Consider the following 23,660-nt stretch of genomic DNA (forward strand, 5'->3'; position numbering starts at 1 on the left):
TTGCATTTTCAAGTAATTTAACTATTTAGTTAAAGTTGAAGTCTTGAAGATCTCAGTTTCGTTCTCTTTGGCGGCACCTTGTGGCGATTAACGGTAAATGCAGGAGCACACTTCAGACTTCAGACTGCATGTGTGACGTCCGCGGTTGGCGCCGGTTGTAACTTTTGATTTTCCTGGCTGACGGTCGCTTTCCTTTTCAGACTGTTTGCTTCATCTGAGTGTCGAGTTTGTTTCTTCTTCTTTGGATTTTCACTTATTTTTGAAGTTGTATCTGTAGTCATCCATCTTTTCTTTGTTTGTTCAGCCATAGTAGATTACTGTTTACTCGCAACACTTGCAGAGAGCGGAAAAGCAGCCGCTTAGCTCCGCCTACCCTCTCTGGCAGACCAACCACTGCTGGCTGATGGAAAACGCGTCAATAACTGGGCTCCGCCACAGACACCCAGTCCATAATAATACTATATACTGCAAATGCAAAGGCTTCCATCAGTGGGCCATAGGCTCAGTCACCATGTGTTACCTCATTCAGAGAGAGAGAGAGACTAACAGACATTTATTTACATGAACACCTTCATGATTAAATCAGTCAGAGGTTTGATGTCCGTTACTTCTTACTGCCTTTGAAAAACATTCTGCTGCAACACTTACGCAGCGGGATGGATTCTATTTTATTGAACCTGTAATTATAGTGACAGGTATGCAGCATGTTAACCGATGCCACATACCACAGCAGATATAGCCGTAGCTTATTTGCAATGCTCGTCCTGAAGTGACTTCTTTAATACTCCAACAACAAATACACAAGAGGCAGAACAAAACATGGACTCAGCAACAATGCAAACATTGAAAGATACAGCAAAGAACTCAGAGTAATGCCAGTTACAAACCGTGGTACAATCAAACTCCATAAAACATGAAGCACCAGATCAGCCATCACTAGACTATCTGAGGGCAACCATGTGGAAAGACGTGGTCACACTGAGGACTGTTAGACAACTCCTCTACCATGGAACACTTCCTGTTCCTCCTGGAGCACCTGAGGATTTCACAAGCTAAATGAGATAATCCCAGCATGCTCAGGGTCTACCCTGCGATCTCCTCCCACTTGGACTTGCCTAAAAAAACCAACAAAGGAAGGAGTCCAGGAGAATCCTGATCAGGTGCCCGAACCACCTCGAGTGGCTCAGATCTACTCTGAGCCCCCCTCGGGATGTCTGAGCTCTTCAGCCGTTCTCTAAGGCTGAGCCCGGACACCCTGCAGAGGAGACTCATGTCAGGCTTTTGTGTCCACAACTCATTATTGACAATCCAGTATAATCTGTGCTTTACTGCTGAGGCCGCACAAATCCTGAAGGTCTGTCCATCGTGACCCTGAGATACTTGAACTCCTTCCCTTGAGGCAGCGGTAAACTTGGACGTGCTGACTTTTATTATGATCACGTCGCTCGGTTGCAGACCACCTCAGTGCCTGCTGGAGGTCACAGCTTGAAGAAGGCAACAGAGACATGGCTACCTGACATCCAGTCGGCTCAATATGTGAACTCGTACTCATCATTCGAGCGTCCACTGGACACGCACCATCTGAAACCATCTGAGATTAGCTCGGTCACACACAGGTGTTACTGTATCCTTACCTTGTGCAGAGCAGGTCTCTTACTACATTGTGTTCAGATGTAAAGAGACACATTATGTATTGAACATCGGGGTGCTGTTGTTGTCCCAAAATTCACAGAAGTTCTCTTCCCCTCCAGTAGGGACTAATCCACCAGCTAGTGAATGAATGAATGTGTAGAAGGTCAGAGACGTTAGCATCCTGTGCACCTTACTACAGGTGTGTTCCTGCAGGTGATCGTCATGTGTGCTTTTATAGATTCTTCTGAGGTTAATATGTCGAGGTGTCCAGTGCGTCACTTTGAGCCAGGAGAAGTGCCCAGCGTGTGACGGATGCTGTAAAAGCAGTGATTTACTGCTGGATGCAGTGAGTTGCAACGTGGGGTTGGATTGTGGCTGGCAGGCGGCCGCGCAGCTGACGGACTGAGTCATTTACAGCCCTGTGCTGTTCATGATGAAGGAGAACAATGTGTCCCCTTGTTGAATGACACTTTCTATCTATAATACATTGCAGGTAGTGTACCATATGTCAGTACAGGGGGAGGTTTTATGCCTTTATAGCTAACTCAAAGAAGCTAACCAACAGCAACTGAAGAAGCCACGAGTACTGTGGAGACGACGAGGTCACGTCCTGAGCCCTGAGCCCTGAGCAGAGGATCAGCACGTCACGCCTGTGATGTCTGCTGTGCTTGTGAAATGCTTCCATGATGTGTAAAATCAGCATGATGACGCTGTCGTCAGGCTCCAGTAAAATCTGTCCTTCAGAGTCACACCTGCAACGCTCCAACAAGGCTAACAGGAGCTGCTAACAGACAGAGAGAGGATGATCTGCTGCTGACAGCTGACAATTGAGGATAGATTTAGTTCAGTTTAAAGTGTGAGCAGCCAACCAGCATATCTAGCAGTGACCATCTCACAGCTATAATTGGATAAATCAGTGTGACAGACATGCCTAACTGCCTCTCACACCTCAGGGAGACGGCATTTCTCCGGCCTCGCTGCTCTCAGGACATCACAGGAATTCACAGCTGCCTAATTCTATCAAATTATCCAAAGTAGCAGCTGCCATTAATATCCAGGATCCCAGAGTCTTCTAATTGTGTTAGAACAATTAACAGCTGGCTTCTGCATGAAAACGATACAGAAACCACCCTGAGGGCAATAAATTTGTGATGTCAGAGCATCCGATTCCCTCACACCACCGGGGGAGTTCATGTTCAGCCGGCGCTGATCAGGGGCTGGTATGTCTGGCATGGAGCCAGGCGGAGAGGTCGGTACTCCTGGTGCTCTTGGCATGCTCTGCTGGGTATACTGGAGGATTCTGGCTATTTGAGCCAAATGCCATCAGCGGTGACAGAGACAGACGAGGAGGACATGGATCCAAGGGGAGAGCTGCTTACGTAAGAGTGAGCTGCCTACTGATGAGTTAGGAGAAATGATGATGTGTTGAGACACAGAATATGTTGCTATAATGATGATGTTTCCTGTAACTTATAATGCTGCACATTTCACACAGTCGGCTCTGATGTACCCGACGTCACGCTGTGATTAACACATTTAGTCTGATTGTCATGCACAGCCTGACTGAACAATGCACTCTGTGGATAACAAATGTCATTGTATCATGAGTGCTGCTCCAGCTGCAGTTTGTCTCATGAGCATCAAAAGACGAATCCATCTGAAGACACATGAAAGCTGCTGCACCTCCTTCATCACAGAGCGTCACACACAAGAGAACTAAAGGGTCCAAACACTTCCTGTCACAGTCAGAGGTCAAATACAACAACAAGAGAGAAGGAAAAAGATGCCATTTACAGATTTTAAAACGCCATGAAGTGAAGTGTACGTGGACACTTGCATCTGAACTACAATATGAACAGGAAGTCGAAGCCTGTCGGAGGTCGTCTGTTAGAATCCAGTGTTTTGTGAGCGTTCGTTGAGAACAGCAGATGCTAACTCTTTCTACGTGAACGGCCAAAAATATAAATAAGCAGGTCGGGGAAGGTCAGGGAGACTTTGTGGTCTGCGTTCTGAGAAAAGGATTTTATTTCATGTTGTGGGTCAGCCAGCGGCCATCTTTCATTAGCACATTAGCTGAAACTAGCTACAAGCCGAGGCTAAGAGGCCAGTTGACTGTGTGATCATACTAGCCTGTAGTGTTAATCGACCATCAGTGAACCTCTCCTGCCTTTAATACATGGAGAGGGTGCTCTTTGAACGGTCAGTGTGAGTGCAGCACGCCTGGGTTCACGTACTTGATGGTGTGCAGGTGTTTGGTGGTGTACTGAGGGATGAGGTGGTAGATCACATCCAGGCCGTGGTTCTCTCCGAGCAGGTTAGCTGTGGAAACTGTAAAGAGAACATATGAGCATCACACAAAGCTCTGAAAGCTCACGCTGCAGCTCCAAATAAAGCAGGATCCACAGACAGAGCTGCTGCTGTCACACAGAAGGAAGCAAAGCACAGCTACACACATCCTGCGGAGCACAGAGCCATGGTGACAGAACAAGGGCACACTGAGAGACCCCGAGGTCGGTCACCTCACAGCTCTGAAGGCTTCACTCAGGTACTTTATAACTATAGGCCTGTAGGTGAGATAAACAAGGTGATGCATTGAGTCTCCTTGTCTCATGTTGTTTGTTTTGGAAAAGGGTCACGTGGTCAGGACGTGACCAATCAGTGAAGGTCACTCGTTTCCTTGCTGTATAAAACACGACCCTGAGGTCAGCAGCGTTTCCACACGTGTCTGTGTGCTGCTCTAAAGTCGCGTGGACGGTCGGCGTAACGGTGGAAAAGGTTTGACGCAGTGTGACTGTGACGGCTCCTCGGTCTGCAACCGTGTCTGTTCCTCCTGAGCAGCTGTGGTACTTAGTTCATGTTAAGTCTGTTGATTATCTGTTGATCTAACATCACTGTTGTGTTCTGGTCAGTGTGTGTGTGTGTGTGTGTGTGTGTGTGTGTGTGTGTGTGTGTGTGTGTGTGTGTGTGTGCGTGTGTGTGTGTGTGTGTGTGTGGGCGGGGGCAGCTCTGCTTTTATGGACTCATAAACACATCAGCTATTAAAGTGCCAGCGCTGCGTCCCAGCTGACACCGGGTCGCTCGCGCTGCCTAACTTAGATCAGAAATCTCACTCTAACATTACGCTGACTTTGTTTGGCTCTGCTCGTCTGTGTGCAGCTCGTCTGACTTCTTTTACAATGAGACGCATCAAATCTGACAACTGCTGTTACATCTCTACATGCTTTAATCAAGCTGGAGAATACTGTGTGTCATCCTTCACACCTATGCTGTGTGCACCTGCTCTGTGCTCCTCGGCTGCTGTGCCTGAAATCAATGACACGAGGACTGCAGGTGTAACATGCACCTGAAACAAGGTGCAGGTGTAAACCTCTGTGAGTGCTGTGCTGATTTACCTGAGGAAGAGAACACCTGGATGACCCAGAGGCAGGCTGCAGCCCTCCTGGGATGTGTGCTGTTCTGTCTGAGCAGACTCAGAGGCAGCAGCACTGCTCTGGCCTCCTCCGCCTTCACACCTATACGTCGGTCTGCACAAACACACACACATGTATGTAATCAATAATCAGCTGATCACATGATGTCGTTCAGGAGCCGAGGATCCATCCTCACCTCTGTGTCCCACTTTAGCCAGCAGGTGCAGCAGCGGCAGCAGGATGCTGTAGCTTGGACTGAAGCTGCGGCCCGTGTTGACCAGAGCAGAGAGCAGGGCCTCGCTGCCTCCTTTCTTGATCATGTAGTGGATTCGCCGGTCTGTCCCTGAACGCACCAAACACAACGCTTAATAATCACACGACAACCTTCACACAGTGTAGGTTTCAACAAACTGGGACTCTTCATGCCTCATCAGGATGATAGCTGAGTGTCATCTGTCCTCTCTCTTACTCTTCAAAGCTTCTTTGTTTTTTTGCTCTTGCTTATTGGATCGATTCTCCCTCTCTCTCTCTCTCTACTGTTGGAGGTGGAGCCTCTTAACGAGAATATAAACGAATGTAGGGGAACGTTTGTGTCTCTGAGCTCTTACCAGCAGACAGAAGTTCATCCAGCACGTTGAGGATGTTTAAGGTGCTCTCCACGTCTCCGGCATCCTGCAGAGACAAAGTGAGCAATGAGTGTGACATGTTATATTCTCATCATCCACATTATCGTACAGAGATGTCCTCTGTGTGGGCCAAACACTCTATTTTCTTCACAAAATGAATGTAGATGGAACATCTACATGATGGCGCCGCCTCTCATCACATATATATATATAAGAAGCTGTAGAGTTACAGCTTGAACCAGCTGATGTCTCGCTCCACCCTCTCCCCCGGAGGGCTCAGAGTGCTCTCTGTGTGACGTGCAGCTCTGCAGAGGACACAACACGGCTGATTAAATTCTGCACTTTCAACGGAAATTATCTGAGGAGGCCAAACTTCTGCTCATTAAAGTGTGTGTTGTGTGAAGAGAGCTCCTCTGGTGGCCAACTATCTGCCTGATATAAATAGCTGCAGCCTGTTTGGGTGGCCAACAATCTGCCTGTTAAAATGGAGACAAACAGGGCAGAGCAGTGTAGCTTCTGTAATGAGAGACAGCTGCTAAACACAGAGCTAACAGCAGCTCTTATTAATGGCTGTTATGTCTAATGTACCTATTAACAACTGAAGCATCCTGACACTCACTGCTGCAGCCAACATCAACTCCGACCTGTTTGTTTTGGGTCAGCGTGTGTCTGCTGATTGGCTGCCTTCACACTGACCTGAGCAGCTGCAGGAGGGCAGAGCTCTGTGTCCAGAGAGGAAGAGAACATGAGGAATGTCGGGACCATGCTCTCAGTGTTTACGCTCTCTGGCCCAGCGTCCTGTAAGAGCTTCGGCTGCCCCCCATGCTTTCACAAAAAACTGCAACGGTGGCTTCTGGGTAAGATTAGCAGTTGCATCCAATTTAATTCATCTCTCACATGCACCAATCAAAGTGACACATATTAAGCACATGATGATGTAGTGACATGCATGCCGGGTCTGCTAACATGCTCATGGTGGATCCTCCAACAGTGACGTCTATATTCAATTAAGACCTTTCCAGTGTTATTCACGCTGATCTCAGTCAGCACTGTGGCTGCGCTTGGAAAGCTGTGGAACAGGAACATAAGGAATGCTATAACTGTATGGAGGCCTGGAGGGGCCACAGAGAGACATCAGCTGACCGGTACAGCTGACAACTTCTGTTCATTGAGGCCCCAAGGAAAGCACTCTGGAGTCTTCCTGCTGCGCAGGATCAGCACCTTGGAGAGCACCTCCTGATCAGTCCTTACAGGTGGGCTACAATAACCAATAAAGGTGACTGATTACTGGGATCAAAGTAGTAAACACAGAGTCGTGACCAAGCGAGGCTCTAAGCACAAGTGCTACCACGATCAGGAAGCCAGAGTAAAGATACTGTGCAGGCTTGATGTGCTGAAGTGTGGCTGCAGTGTAAACAGCTGTCCACAAACCATGGGGACATCATGGTGGCTTCGTCAACGTCTTATAGACAGAGATGAATGTAGGACTAGAGTGCGCTTCGATTGGATTTTAGATGTCTTTAGCACAGGCATATTTCCTCAGTCGTCAGTCTCATAAGGTCTTACACAGCCCTCCACACGGTCCACAGACTCTCACATGAGAGGCCACAGTTTGTAATACCTTTATCTTGTTAACAGAATACTTGACTTGTTTGAACAGCAGTGCTCCCTGAACCCCGTCTTATGCTCCTGCAGCCCGGCCTGATGTACCCTGCAGCAGAGGAGGTGACTACATGATCTGTAGAGCCACAGCAGGTAGCAAACCTTGCTTAGCTTGGTTATGGGATGTTGTTGGTCACGGTGACCAGAAGCCTACATGCACTGTTAGAAACCCACAGAGGTCTCTGAGCCGTGTTGTGACCCGTCCAGGATCGGACAGGTGCTGTGGTGTGAGACCTGCTGAGATCTGACCCTGCAGTCACAGCGTCTTTCAGCACCACTGAATGTTGATGAGAGATCAGAGAATATGCACAGTACTATTATTATTTCTATGTCACCCTCTAACCAAAGCTCCAGTGTCGACCACAGAGCAGATTAGTAGAACCTGATATACAGAGTACGCAGCCTGGATCAGGTTTGATGCACATTTGATACAGTTTGATCCAGCAGAAACCCGGAGCAGGCTGCACACGCACACATGAAACACAGCAAAGATGCACACTGGGCTCAAGTTTAAGGTTCACACTAAACTTTCTTTTAACTATCACACAAACACGTCGATGCATGAAGGAGATAGACCTCTCTTAGGACTGTCTATTACAGTCTATGAAAACATATTTTTACATTACAATCCACACATGAAACTCTCCTTTTGTGTGCTGCCTCTGTATGATTGTGTTTTTTATGCGTATGCTTTATATCATATGAGTTCCTTCCACGACTTCCCTGTCTGTGTTTGTGTGTGTGTAACTGAATACATGTGGGTTTACGGCCTCACAGTTGTAACCTACGTTAAAGACACACTGGTGTTGGTGTCAGTCCCTGCCATGACCTTGGCAAAGATTAGTGCTGAGTTCAGACACAGGAAGCAGGATTTAATATCAGCTGCTGCTCAGCTAGTTTGTCTCTGATACATGGCAACGCTAACAACAACATGTCCCACAGGCTGCTATCCTCCAGCTCAATGTAGTCACATCAAGTGAGAGCCTTAAATGGAGGAACTGGTAAGCCATATGATGCTAACATTGTTTATTGGTCCAGACAGGATAATGTTCATCACTATGCTCACTGCTGAGGAGGTGTATGAATCAGCTCCTACATTAAGCCTCAATGTTCCTTCTTGTATTTGAAGACGCAGTTAGACAAACATCAAAGAGGAGAATTCACTAAGACTGAACTGCTGCCACTGATAGCTCCATAAATTGACAGAGAGCTCAGCTCCATGCACAGATCAATGCTAAACAGGGAGAGGAGGGGGCAGCTCTTTAAGAGTTTATTGTTAATTCCAGACTCGACAGGTGTTCTACTCTCTCGTCCTTAGAATAATCCCCGTCCTGCGTATCGGCTCCAGACCGTCTCCGCACATAAAGTGTGCCCGTGTGTCGGGGTCGAGCCTCGCACAGCCTCGGACTGATTGATCTCCTGATTATTATAATAATCACAAAATATCAACTTTTTTTAAGTTGTCGTCACGATCAGTGTAGACTCAGAGACAGCTCTTATAACACTGCGCTGCAGCTCCCACCAGCTCTCTGCAGGCGGTAAAATTTCCACTCTAACTGCATGCTGCTGCTAGCGCTACTGTCTGTGAATTAGGGACTTTTTGCCACGAGGCTTGTTCACATAGAAAGGGTTATGTCGTTATAATGATTAATGTACAGAGACGCTGTTTGCTCTGCAGCGCACTTTAGATGCATTCGACCCTCTGCGTGTGCTTGGAGAATGAGGCAGAGTCTCTTTGTCTCTTTTGCACAGGTTTAGTGGGAACAAAAGCCAAACAGTCCTTTAGTGAAAAAAGTAAATAAATAATAATAAATAAATAAAGTCTTAAGTAAACACTCACTAACTGGATTTCCTCTGGAGCCTCCAGTCCATCTTATGACCCTCATAAAGGGGGATTCATGTCATTTTAAAGCTGGGCCAAATGTTTACATATTTCTTGGTGTAAAACACTAAAAATAAAGAGGTACAAAAAGTTCTGAAACTGCTCCATTAGACTGCTTCACCTGCAGCAGAGAAACAGCTGTAATGACTTCAGTGTGATCCTCAGGGCTGAATGTGCAGCTTAACAGGCGTCACTCTCTTCACAGCCACCAAACTCTGACTGAAACAGGAGCTTTACCTTCCAGAACGTGGGAGGACACGATCCGACACACATTTTGTTGGTTCTGTAGACAAATATTGTGTTGGATCTAAGCTTACCATTTAATACACCAAAGTCACACAATGACAAACAAACGAACCGATGAAGGCAGCAGTACCACAAACTCTGTCTCCAGAGAAGTGTGATGCTGTAATGGCTGCAACATAATCCTTGATGGGTCAAAGGTCGTCCACTAAAAGTTCTTGTTGTTTCCACTGACAGGCTCAGATTGTTATTCTAAGTGTGTGACGTTACAGAAAGGATCCCTACAGAGATAGACCTTTTTGTTACAGAGGAAGATGATTGTTTTAACCACAGACAGACGTTACATCGCTCTCTGCACACACACCAGACTCCATTGAGAAAAACACTGATTTAAACTCAGAGAATATCAGAGATATGGTTCTACTGCTGCCTCGATCAGTGTGTTCTGGTTATTATCTGACTGTGGGGTTTTAATAGTTAGTGCAGATCTAACAAACAAATTAACCTGTTGAGGCAGAAATGAAAATCTCTTTATCAGTACAAACGTTCTTTCTCCACTTAAGTGAATTATATTTGTGAGCTGTTATCTGAGGGACACATGTCAGAACCATCACAGTGAGAAAGGCAGCAGCTGCAGCTTCTGTTGTGGTCCCATCAGCCAGATTTTAAATGTCAGACTGAGCTGCAGGTCCATCATGAGAGCATCAGAAACCAAGAAATGGACACAGCCAAGAATGACTGGTCGGTAGTTTAAACCCAAATCTCTGAAGTCACAAGCAGTGTTCTCTCTTCGTCAGTTATATATGGATGTACTGTTACTCAGTAGTCCTACTTTAGTACTTGAAGAGTATTTTAATGCTCCTCTCACTCCTGCTGTGGATAATGCTAGAGGTCAACAATCACAGAACACACTGTGATGTGAAATGTCAGCATGGATCAACAGATCCCCAAATCTACTGGGGATACAGGACTAAGTCTGGTTCTCATCACTGAATGCCAACGCCCGCTCAGATGACCATATCACATACTGAGCACGTCTTTTAATGCAGACTGAAGGGACGCTTCAGGACATGTGGAGTCCATGAGAAAACATTTTTAAACAGTATTAGAGTGTCATCAATGCATGCAAAAAGACGACTACTCACTAAAAGCAAAGACACAATGAGGTCACTGCAGAGCTGTGAATGAAACAGTTTAAACATCACTGCAGAGCTGTGAATGAAACAGTTTAAACACTGCAGAGCTGTGAATGAAACAATTTAAAGAACATCACTGCAGAGCTGTGAATGAAACAGTTTAAACACTGCAGAGCTGTGAATGAAACAATTTAAAGAACATCACTGCAGAGCTGTGAATGAAACAGTTTAAACATCACTGCAGAGCTGGGAATGAAACAGTTTAAACACTGCATAGCTGTGAATGAAACAGTTTAAACATCACTGCAGAGCTGTGAATGAAACAATTTAAACACTGCATAGCTGTGAATGAAACAGTTTAAACATCACTGCAGAGCTGGGAATGAAACAGTTTAAACATCACTGCAGAGCTGTGAATGAAACAATTTAAACACTGCAGAGCTGTGAATGAAACAATTTAAACATCACTGCAGAGCTGTGAATGAAACAGTTTAAACATCACTGCAGAGCTGTGAATTAAAAAGTTTAAACATCACTGCAGAGCTGTGAATAAAACAGTTTAAACATCACTGCAGAGCTGTGAATGAAACAGTTTAAACATCACTGCAGAGCTGTGAATGAAACAGTTTAAAGCACATCACTGCAGAGCTGTGAATGAAACAGTTTAAAGAACATCACTGCAGAGCTGTGAATGAAACAGTCTAAAGAACATCACTGCAGAGCTGTGAATGAAACAATTTAAACATCACTGCAGAGCTGTGAATGAAACAATTTAAACATCACTGCAGAGCTGTGAATGAAACAGTTTAAAGCACATCACTGCAGAGCTGTGAATGAAACAGTTTAAAGAACATCACTGCAGAGCTGTGAATGAAACAGTTTAAAGAACATCACTGCAGAGCTGTGAATGAAACAGTCTAAAGAACATCACTGCAGAGCTGTGAATGAAACAGTTTAAACATCACTGCAGAGCTGTGAATGAAACAGTTTAAACACTGCATAGCTGTGAATGAAACAATTTAAACATCACTGCAGAGCTGTGAATGAAACAGTTTAAACATCACTGCAGAGCTGTGAATGAAACAGTTGAAAGAACATCACTGCAGAGCTGTGAATGAAACAGTTTAAAGAACATCACTGCAGAGCTGTGAATACAGTGTAAAGAACAACACAAAGAGCAGAGCTGCAGTCGATCCCTACCTGCAGGGTTGACAGGAGGACCTCGAGGCCACTGGAGGAGCTCAGGGACGCATTCATTCTTGGTCTACCTCGCTCTGTGCCGGGAGCCAGCCGGTCAGACAGATAGAGAAACAGGCAGACAGAAAAGTTAACAGGCGTTTAGTTAGACAGACAGACAGACAGACAGACAGACAGGTTGAGACGGGACAGCAGCACTGAGACAGACGGAGAGCGTCGATCAGGTGAAGGCAACCGGAGGGAGTCCAGAGAGCGTCCTCCCCACACACAGCGTCACACACACACGTGAAACTTAAATCATCTGTCCCTCTCGTCTTCCCTCTCACATCACACAAACACACACACACACACACACACACACACACGCACACAGTGCTGTGTCTGAGTCTGAGCAGAAACAGAGACTCTGGACTTAACTTGACAGGGAATGCCCTCCGGGGCCCGGTAGGGTGTGTCTGTATGTGTGTGTATGTGTGTGTGTGTGTGTGTGCTGCATGCGTGTGTGTTCAGTATGTACAGTATGTCTCTGTCGGTGTCTCCCTAACACTCAGTCTTTTTATACCATCTTATTAACCTCTGTAGTACCGATTGTTCCTGTGCTTCCTGTTGTAACAGTGTTTCTCTGTGTTTTGTAAATGTTGTACAGTCCTGTCACACACACAGTGTGTAAATGTGTGTGTTGCTGTTGCACACTCGTGCCTGTGCGTGTGTAACTCTACCCCTGTAGGATAAAGCGCTCCAGAAAGCATTTGTGGTGTTGAGAAGGCTGCCACTATAAAAAGGGCCTGACAAGGCCAGCTGGGCAGCTGCAGGACTCAACTATATCCAGAGGTAGCTCCAACCAATCAGGCGTCTGCCGGCTGACAGCAGATGAACCTGGACATGAGCAATAACATGACACGCTCTCACTGATTTCTGCACAGTGTTTTACGTCGCATAGGGATGTTTGCAACTAGTACACAAACCTCTGCACCATCAGAAGACATCTGTGTACCAGGCTTCACTCACATGAGCAAACATGTCTCTGTGCAACAACATTTTACAAAACGATCAAATCTAAACATCTGAACCTTCATGATCGAAGGAAACTGAACCACAATGGTTCCCAGTCCTTCTGTCTTGAAGAGCAAAGCTGATACTTATTTTATTTTTTACAGCACTTTTTAAAAACTAAATGTACCAAGTCATGTCCATGAAACACCAATACTACAACGATGAAGAGGAAACAGAATAGATAATATCACAGATTTCTGAGGTAGCACAACACAGCAACCGTCACAGATACAATCAGAGATTTAAAACAGGTGTTGGCCAAAGATTATAAACGGCCAGGGTAAAGGAAAATTAAAGGTGATTTACATAAAAGCCTGTTTCGAAAAGTGTGTTTTGAGAAGAGATTTAAAGATGAAACTGATGTGGAGCTTCATTTCCTCTGGCAGGCTGCTCTGCAGGCGCCTCACAGAGAAACACAGAGTCTGGACTAAGGAACTAATCAAAGGGTCTTACTAAAGATAGTTCTTTATAAGATAGTGCTTTATTGGCCCCAGAGGGGAAATTCTGTAAAGGGTCTTAGGCTGGTTCAAGGTCAGCAGGCCTTCCTGTCCCTTAAAGCAGGAGAGATGAGGCAGCTTGGATGATTACGTTTAATGTTAAACTGTGTCATAAGCATAGCAAGGAAAAAGACATTATGCTTATAGGTTGTACTACCAAGTGGATGCATGTATAGGGAGAAGAGGAGGGGGCCAAGAGTTGAGCCTTGGGGTACCCCATGGGTGTTCGTCTGCTGGAAGACAGTGACTTGTCTGTATCAGAGAGAGTCTTATTGGAGAAACAGGACTTGTGCTTGTGCTAAACCAGAGATTAACGGGGGGTCAGGGTCTGAAAGGGTTAATCTGAGCATTCTCCTGCTTCTGCAGAGGGACACTGAAACTCTGATAACATATTTTGACATTGGTTTTAAATGATGTGTTTGTTTGTAGAGCATCACTAACAACTCATCATTGAAATAGTGTGTAGTTGAGATAGACATGAGATCTTCAGTATATATCAGTTCCTGTCTCCAGTGGTTTAACAAAGGCACTCTTGATAATGAAATACTGTCACATATTCTTCGCCCGTGCAGCCCTACCATGCCCTACCATGACCCGTCTCACCCAGCCTCTTCCTGCTCTATTCCTGCCCACACTAAACCACATTAAGAACTCCTGAGTGTAAAAAACAGCCTGCTCACTGAGGAGGTTAAAAAGGCTTCATGATTAGCCTATTTTCTCATCCTCCATTTATTATTTATTTAGTTATTTATTTACTTGGCATTGCAAGAAATCATCCTGGAAAGAGCAGCTGTTAGCAACATTCAGCACAGTGACAGAAAAACTTCCTTTAACAGGCAGAAACCTCGAGCAGAACCAGACTCATGTTGGACATCTGAAGAGACTGGACGGGCCGAGAGAGAGAGGAGCAGGTAGAGACAGGCAGAGAGAGCAACAACAACAACAACAGGTAATACTTATAGTTACAAAGCCAATAATAATAGCACAAATGTGTGAAATTAGCAAGAACAGCATAGGAGCAGCACGGTGAAAGGCTGCTCAGTTGAACTCAACAGGTCTACTATTGGCATCAGCAACAAGAGAGAGGGAGAGAGAGAGACACAGTAGAGAGAGAGAGGGAGAGAGAGGGAGACAGGAGAGAGAGAGAGAGAGAGACAGGAGAGAGAGAGAGAGGGAGACAGGAGAGAGAGAGACACACAGGAGAGAAAGTGGGCAACAACAGAGAGAGAGAGAGACACACAGGAGAGAGAGTGGGCGACAACAGAGAGAGAGAGAGAGAGACACAGGAGAGAGAGAGACACACAGGAGAGAGAGAGGGAGACAGGAGAGAGAGAGACACACAGGAGAGAGAGGGAGACAGGAGAGAGACACAGGAGAGAGAGAGAGAGGGAGAGAGAAAGAGAGAGATGCTTGGAAAAGTTTCCACCCCTTTCACAGCCAGTACACCATTACCTTCCTGTTGTTTGATATCATTCCACTGACTTGTTTCATTACCGACACAGACCATTCAAGTTTATCTAAGCTGTCCCAACTTTTCTTTTTAACCCTCTCACAGGCAGCCCCAGCCTGGCCTCCAGCCATCCACAGATGAACTCTAAGAACCAGTTCAAAATCTCTAACAGCAGACTTCCTGCCAGTCTGCATCCACACTATCACTCCGGATAGAGCATCCCTCAACCTGCTCAAAAGCCAGAAACCATGTTCTTGTTTGCTTTCTTTGGTTTCCCCGGATGCTACATAAAACCCTTCACTCCGACCACGCCCAAACCAGGCAACACACCTGCATATCCCACTTGTCTTCTTCTCAGATGATTCAATGGTATTCTACTTAAAACAAAAACAAATCAGTCCGGCCAGGCTTCACCCTTCTTTACTTCAAAAACCAATCACCTCTTGAGACACTCGAGCAAACAAGTTTCATTTCGCGTCTCCTTATCTGGCAATTTACCTGTTCATTACCCCGACACACCGAGGATCAGAGCAGCTACACCACCATCATCAATCTCATTAATCAATAAACCGTTAGATCACATCCTGTTGATGGTGTGGTCCTTGCTAGTGAAATTAAGTTTAAACACTTACAGAAACGATGAGTATGAACACGACATGAGAGCGTGCAGTGTGAGGATGTGCATTCAGCTTGTGTGTCTGATGTGTGCCGGCGTCCATGTTGGTTCTTCTCATTAGAGGTGATGACAGGGAGGTGTCTATCACACCAACTAATGAGAAACAAGTGTGTATAAAACAGACGCCCCCCCCCCCAAGTCCAAATGTTCTATACTTGGTCTGCGGCATCAAGTTCATGTGAACCCCTCACACTCTTCTTCACCTCCTCCTCCTCTCACACCTCTGTGACAGACACACACCAACACACACCTCTCTCTGTCTCTCTGTCTTTATGCCTGTCTGTCTGCCTGCCTGTCTGTCTTCTCTTAAAGCTTAGTGCACAGGCCAGCAGGGGTTTGAACATCAGCGTCGTCGTGTGTGAAATAACGCAGCACCTCTCTCAGTTGGCTGTGATGAAGAAAAGCAGCAGCCTCCTCACTGATGGTGCAAACCATAACCAATGCAACCATATTCTGGACCTCACAAACACTGACACGACACAACACACATTTTGGAGCATAAAACAGAACACTTGATTGTCATTGTCTGCAGTAGCTAAGGGTCAGTGTATGTAAGATCTGCAAACCAGATGAAACCAAATCATTTCATGTCCTTCCGATGAAGCTTCTCCTGAAGCGTGTGAATCAGTGATGTTGATGCTGTGAGTCCCTGGGACACATGGGGGGGATTTGAGCGGGTCCCCAATAACGTGTTATTTCTTGAACTCGGGGTTTGATGTTGCCATGGTTATAACGGTTATGACAGATATATTCATGTATGTTTAAAATGTTTAAAATCTGTCTAAAAGTATTAAATTCCACATGTTCACATGTTCAGCTCCTAACTTCAGACAGGTTGTTGTAGGTGAGCTGCTAACTGCTGCATGACTCACCTAAAACTTCTTGACACATCATACCTCTAACTGAGGGGCAGTTAGTTTAACTGTAGGATCACTTGTGTTTATTTTCGTTAGTTAAAGACAACCAGCAAATATATCTGCCTTCACAGACCGGTCAGAAACTAAACTCCATCCTGTCTGCATCCCTCCTGTCCTCTCACACAGCTGGTTAACCTCCCCTCCTCCTCCTGATCTGTGTCTGATGAACTCTCTTGCTGCTTCCAGCTCCTTGAGGCTGACCAGTGCCCAGTGTGATGAGCTGTTAGCTCGGATCAGTACCAGGATTTCTCTGATGGACACCAACTACCGGCGTTCTGTTTCAGCTGTGGAGCGCCTGTCCATCTGTCTCCGCTGAGTGGCAGTTTCACTGTATCTAGCAAGTCACACGTGGGCTGAGATCTGTCTTACTACAGCGCTATGAAGCCAAAATAAACATGAACTTCTCTTTTCATATTCATAAAAAGTCTTAAACACAAAATGTATTTAAGTTCAAACAGTTTGTGTTCCGTGTTGTTGGTCTGAGAGGTCTCAGTCTGTCTCACTTTTCATCAGCATCCCTGTCGCCATTTTCATGTCTGCCTTTGCCATTTGAGTTTGTGTGTGTGTGTGTGTGTGTGTGTGTGTGTGTGTTTGAGTAATAGAGACAGGCTGGGTCAGGCTGAAGGACACACTCATTATAACATCCTTAATCCTAACTTTCAGTCACTGAGCTCAATGCCAGCGTTCCAGCTCACATGAACTTTACAGCACACTCACACTCCTCATAAGGTCACACACACACGCACGCACACACACACACACACACACACACACACACACACACACACACACACACACACAGGTAATCCCAGTCTGGCACCAAACACACACACTTTCTGACACATGAACCACTCAAATAGCTCTGTTTGCTCCCCGGGGGACAGAATGCTAATCCACAGGTGAAATCATGCACACTCTTCTGTCCTGGCAGGATTCCCCTGGCTCCATGCACACGCACAAGCACGTGCGCACACACACACGCACACGTCCCTTTCCCCTGTAATGAGGGGAGACCCCGTGTGTTTGTTCAGCTGTCTGGTCTGGTTGTTTGTCTGATGTGTGCAGACACCAGGCTGACAGTCACATCCATCCTGAACAACAGCAGCTGCAGCAGCAGATCAGTCCTGTCTCTCTGTCAGGAGGCTGTACGTCTCTTTGTGTTTACAGCGTCTAATACACCCTCTACTATTCTTCATGTAGTACTTTAATGTAAGAGGTAATGTACACTGAGCTTTGACAGAAACGTTTGACTTCAACATGTTTGTCCGGCTTTACAAAGGATTTTATTTCTTCCACTAAAGACAGAACACCTTAGACTCTACGGTTGGGACTGTGTCCATAGCAACAATTATCTCTGTAGCCATCTTGCGCTGGTGACATTTTATAAAGCAGTCGCAGTTGCACAGTCGGCCATCTTCATATACAGTCACTGGTAATTACAAGCATTAATAAGATTAAGATAACATAAGATAAGGATAAATAGGACAGACATGTCTGCTGTTGGAAAGGAACACACAGAGCACAGACATGAACCCTGCTCTAACACACTCTCACTCTGCTCCATGAGGAACAGTCCCTCTGGTTTAATGCTTCAGACAGGTCAAGTTGAGGTGTGATGTGTCCATCAGTGATGTTGTTGTCAGTACTGAACGCTCACACCTTTTTCTCTCTGGGTGTATTTATGGTGTGACGGCTCCACAGCACTGATCCTGGACCAGCTCTGCCCCCTCTGCTGTAAATCACTGTGAAATTGAAACTTGAAGCAGGGAGGCCCTCTGAGATAAAATGAACCTGTAAATCAGAAGACGTGAACAAACGGAGAGAACCAGGTGGGAGGGAACAATCAGTCCTTCTTCTGCACCGACTGACAGACACTTTCTGTCAACCTTTAGCTTACCTCACACAGGAGACCGAATCCATCCCTCCACACACACTGACAAGTGAACGAAGATACCACAGCTACAGTACAGTCCATATACAGTCAATACTCACAGTAAACTAATGCTGATATAGTCTCCACCAACATTTTGACTTTATGACTTGATTTCATCGTTCAGCACAGCAGCCACTTTACCACTGACTGTATTAAAGCTCATACTACGTCACTAAGCGGGGAGTCGCAGGTGTTGAAACCTCTGATGAATACATTTGTGTTAATAATCCTCACATTTTTGTGCACTAATGACGACATAAATAAACGTTTCCTTTGTTTTAACATGTATAGTAACTTAAGATACTGTTCTCTCTGGGGCATGGAGACAGACTGTGTGTCACTGGAAGGTGCTGTGACACAGCAGAGTAATATGTAAAACATGAGGGTAATGTGTCACAGCAGGGTAATGTGTCACATTAGGGTAATGTGTTACAGCACGGTAATGTGTCACTGTAGGGTGCTGTTACACAGCAGGCTAATGTGTCACAGCAGGGTAATGTTTAACAGCGGGTACTGTGTCACAGCAGGCTAATGTGTCACAGCAGGGTAATGTGTCACAGCACGGTAATGTGTCACTGTAGGTTGCTGTTACACAGCAGGCTAATGTGTCACAGCAGGGTAATGTGTAACAGTTGGTACTGTGTCACAGCAGGGTAATATGTCACAGCAGAGTGATGTGTAACAGTAGGGTAATGTGTCACAGCAGGGTAATGTGTCACAGCACGGTAATGTGTCACTGTAGGTTGCTGTTACACAGCAGGCTAATGTGTCACAGCAGGGTAATGTGTCACACATTTGGCTTATGGGTCACAGCAGGGTAATGTGTCACAGCAGGGTACTGTGTCACAGCAGGCTAATGTGTCACAGCAGGGTAATGTGTCACAGCACGGTAATATGTCACTGTAGGTTGCTGTTACACAGCAGGCTAATGTGTCACAGCAGGGTAATGTGTAACAGTTAGTACTGTGTCACAGTAGGCTAATATGTCACAGCAGAGTGATGTGTAACAGTAGGTAATGTGTCACAGCAGGGTACTGTGTCACACATTAGGCCAATGTGTCACAGCAGGGTACTGTTTCACAGCAGGGTACTGTTTCACAGCAGGGTAATGTGTCACACATTTGGCTTATGGGTCACAGCAGGGTAATGTGTCACAGCAGGGTAATGTGTCACACATTAGGCCAATGTGTCACAGCAGGGTACTGTTTCACAGCAGGGGTAACAGCAGGGTAATTTGTCACACATTTGGCTAATGTGTCACAGCAGGGTAATGTGTAACAGCAGGGGTAACAGCAGGGTAATTTGTCACAACAGAGTAATGTGTAACAACAGGGTACTATGTCACAGCAGGGTACTATGTCACAGCAGGGCGATGTGTCACAACAGGGTACTATGTCACAACAGAGTAATGTGTAACAACAGGGTACTATGTCACAGCAGGGTACTGTGTCACAGCAGGTTAATGTGTCACGGCAGGGTACTGTGTCACAGCAGGGTAATGTGTAACAACAGGGTACTATGTCACAGCAGGTAATGTGTCACAGCAGGGTAATGTCCAGAATGATACTGTGAACTCTCCTGTGCTGATCCAGGTGTTCAGAATCAGGCACTGATTGTGCATGCGGCCTGTTAAAGTTGCTGAATTCCTGTTTGTTTCCTTATTTGTCCTTTATTTAGCCGTCTTCTTTTTATCATAATAGTTTATTTTTCTCTTGTAACTTCCCAAAGCTGTGCCCTCTCTAAACATGCTACTGGAGAGAGTTCTGGTCTGCTCTCTTTTTCATTGTGGATTCACTTAACCTCTGCCACACTGTCGCACAGCAACCCTGCCTTTTTTGACACTAAGCAAGTATTCTCAACTGTGCACTGTACATAAACTAGATAACAACATAATCTGACTGTGCAATATTCTGTATATTCTGTATCTCAATAATCTGACATACTGCATTTATACTGTTGATTAACAATGTTGTGTTGCTGTACTTAATCTGGCAATTGTATTTAATTCTATCACCATAGAGCCCATTTCTCAGCATTTTTATATTCTCTCTCTATTATTGTACATATACTGCACATACTTGACATATTTTTCACTCTATATTTCTTTTATTTCTTTATGCTTCTCTCTGTGTCAGAGCAACTGTAACGCCCAAATTCCCCCCCGGGGATAAATAAAGTGTTTCTGATTCTGAATCATAGTCAACAGGTTCCTATCAGAGCTTATGTTGGGACACAGAGCTTTAATGAGAGCTTACTGTCCTCTAGAGGACACCAGCAGACAGTGTGAGTGTCACTCTGTGAGTGTGTGTGTGTGTGTGTGTGTGTGTGTGTGTGTGTGTGTGTGTGTGCGTGTGTGTGTGTGTGTGTGCGTGCGTGCGTGTGTGCGTGCGCGTGTGTGCGCGCGTGCGTGCGTGTGTGCGTGCGTGCGTGTGTGTGTGTGGCACAGGTGGACATCATAACTCAGCTGGTCTGTTACCTTCTGCACAGTCAGGATTCACACCCACAGACTCTCTCTTCCCTCTGAGTCGCTCTCACACACTCTGGTGTCACTCCTCCGTGTTGTTGCCATGGTAACAGTGTGTGAGGAGTGCATGGGGTCAGCAGTGTGATGTAGTGAGTGTGGAGGTCAGGGGTCAAACCACTTTACATTCCTGAGCAGCTGCAGAGGAATGTTTGAGCATCGTAAAAATGAGAGTAACACACACCTGTGTTGGTGTGATCTGAGCTGTGAACATAAACACTGCATGGAATGCTCATGGACAGTCACTGCTCTCACTGCTGCTCATGGACAGTCACTGCTCTCACTGCTGCTCATTGACAGTCACTGCTGCTCATGGACAGTCACTGCACTCACTGCTGCTCATGGACAGTAGCTGCGCTCACTGCTGCTCATTGACAGTCACTGCGCTCACTGCTGCTCATGGACAGTCACTGGCTCACTGCTGCTCATGGACAGAAGCTGCGCTCACTGCTGCTCATGGACAGTCACTGCGCTCACTGCACTTTTTCCCCATATAAGTCTTCCTGCTAATCCTTTGATGGGGACGAAGTCACTGCTCCATGTTGTTCCTTGTGTCTTTAATAGCTGATGGTTCTGATGCACTCTTGGTAAATGTGACACAGTGCTGGTCACTGTTTAATGTCCTCATTGTGCTTCTGTGTTTCATGTTCATATCTGATAAACTATTATGACCACCTGATACTTCTTCCCAGAGCCCTATTAACAGATACTGTGTAGATGTGGACACAACCATGTCCTTCTGTGTTTGCTGTGAGTGTTCCTCTGTTTACTTTTCTTATGAGTCAAATGTTTGAATTCACTCTGCATATAATCAAATTTAATTTCATATTTTCACACATTTCACAGCTTGTCTGTCCGTCTTTAGGAGATCTGACCTTGAAAAACAGATGACAGCAGACTTCAGGATGGGCCCCCACCTGCCCCCCCTCACCTGACCAGCACTGTGTCTGCTGTGGGACCTGCAGGTAAACTCATCCACAGCACCTGAAGTGACTTGAATAAGTGGATTAATGTAAATTATAAACACTGATTCATATTCACATAAAGAATCTGTTACATGAAATATTTAATGATTCTTTCTCATTCCTGTTTACAGCACCACTCTGCACAGTGTGTGTGTGTGTGTGTGTGTGTTATAAGAAGCTGACTTGTGCAGTATAAGTGTCTCTCTCTCTCTCTCTCCCTCTCGCTCTGTGTGTGTGTGTGTGTGTGTGTGTGTGTGTGTGCGTGTGTGTGTGTGTGTGTGTGTGTGTGTCGGGTTGAAGTGGAAAAGAGCTAAAACTGGACCTGCTCTTTTACTTCTCAGAGGTCTTCTTTTAGCTACTTAACATGATACAGCAGTTAAGCAAGACCCCCAACACACATATATGCTGTACTGTACATTTGCGGCACACACACTTACAGTATTCACATGCTGACACGTGCACAGGTCCACAGAGGTTCACCTGTGTCAGAGCAGCTGTTCAGACCTCTGCAGCCTGCTGACGGACAGCAGAGAGCTGCTGAGAGCTCAGACAGAGACATGTGTGATTGTATTGTTAAAAGAATCATTGATAGATGCTCAGCTGCACCATCACACTGACAATCACACAAGACGATAGTGTAAGAGGTCGGTTTGACATTTGACCACTGTGTCCTCATTTTGGATGTTGGGACAGCAGCTTCCCCTAAACAATGTAAGAGTTGATAGATTAGAAATTAAACAGACACAGCACGATGTCATAGGCATCATTTAAGGGGCAATATAAAGCTTATTTGGCTCTGGGGTTAGACAGTTATTGACAACAAAAAACGTTTAGCTCCTGCAGGCTGAGCAGCTCTCTGTCGTCTTGCTGCATTTCATTCACAGCAGTCCTGAAGTTGTGTCTCTGCTCTCCTCTGAACACACATCCATCACGGCAGACACACTCTCACCTTCAGCTCGTAACACAGACACAGAGGGCAGTCTGCCTGACCCTGCTGACATGAAGTCTGCTGTGAGGGCAGCATTTCTATGACAACACAGACCAAAGCCTCTCTCCATAACTGTGTGCGAATCAGTCTGGCTTCTTATTTAAATAAAGATGATGAGATGACACTGAAAAACTGACTCAAAAATGTGGATGTCAAATCTGTAAGAACCCCAGAAAAAGCTGGGGGGAGGAACTTTGAGAAAGCCGTGACTCAGATTTTAAAAGTATCAGCGTGCACTGTCTCTGAAGCACAGCACAGAAAGCATAGAAAACATTAGGATGATTGGCCCAGTAGTGCAACATCAGGTGCACATGATCCCTCCAGGTTTAAACCCAGAGGAGACCACACAGCGAGAGCCTGAAGGTCAAACAGTTCCTCCTCTAAGTGTTAAACTGCAATGAGGCGTGGGTCTGCTTCTGAAGCAGTCCAGCTCAGCCTGATGTGACCCATGCCAACCTCACAGAGGCTCCAGTTCCCTCTGTCTCCTTCCCTCTCTCTTCATAACACGCATGACTAGCACACACATATACATATAAACACAGAGAGACACACACACACACAACCAGTGTGAGCCTACCTGTGCAGCTGCCCTCCAGCTCCCTCAGAGTCCCGTTCCAAGTGAAGTTATTCCTGCCGTAACGGAACATGACTGTTTCACAGGAGTCTGCAGGAGTGTCTCTGCCTGTGTGTGTGTGTGTGTCTGCAGGTGTGTGTCTGCAGGAGTGTATGTCTGCAGGAGTGTGTGTCTGCAGGTGTGTGTCAGCAGGAGTGTGTGTCTGCAGGTGTGTGTCTGCAGGTGTGCGTCTGCAGGTGTGCGTCTGCAGCCCGTCTCTCCGTCTGCTGACCCCTCCGATCCGTCTGTCTCAGGATTA

General features: G+C 45.9%; 1 protein-coding gene across 1 annotated transcript in view; it reads right to left on the reverse strand.

Moving 5' to 3' along the window:
- LOC138613372 (cytosolic carboxypeptidase 4) overlaps nucleotides 1-22,824 on the reverse strand; it is a 70,971-nt gene extending 48,147 nt beyond the window's left edge. Inside the window, 7 exon segments of the mRNA XM_069687034.1 lie at nucleotides 3,867-3,960; nucleotides 5,025-5,156; nucleotides 5,239-5,385; nucleotides 5,651-5,714; nucleotides 11,792-11,865; nucleotides 11,974-12,079; nucleotides 22,750-22,824. Coding sequence (XP_069543135.1) covers nucleotides 3,867-3,960; nucleotides 5,025-5,156; nucleotides 5,239-5,385; nucleotides 5,651-5,714; nucleotides 11,792-11,865; nucleotides 11,974-12,079; nucleotides 22,750-22,824 — 692 coding nt within the window.
- Between the last annotated feature and the right edge of the window lie 836 nt (nucleotides 22,825-23,660).

The sequence above is a fragment of the Semicossyphus pulcher genome, unplaced genomic scaffold (genome assembly GCF_022749685.1).
Source record: "Semicossyphus pulcher isolate SPU_LCO1_2020_fin unplaced genomic scaffold, fSemPul1.0.p SCAF_8, whole genome shotgun sequence".
NCBI classification, from domain to species: domain Eukaryota; kingdom Metazoa; phylum Chordata; class Actinopteri; order Labriformes; family Labridae; genus Semicossyphus; species Semicossyphus pulcher.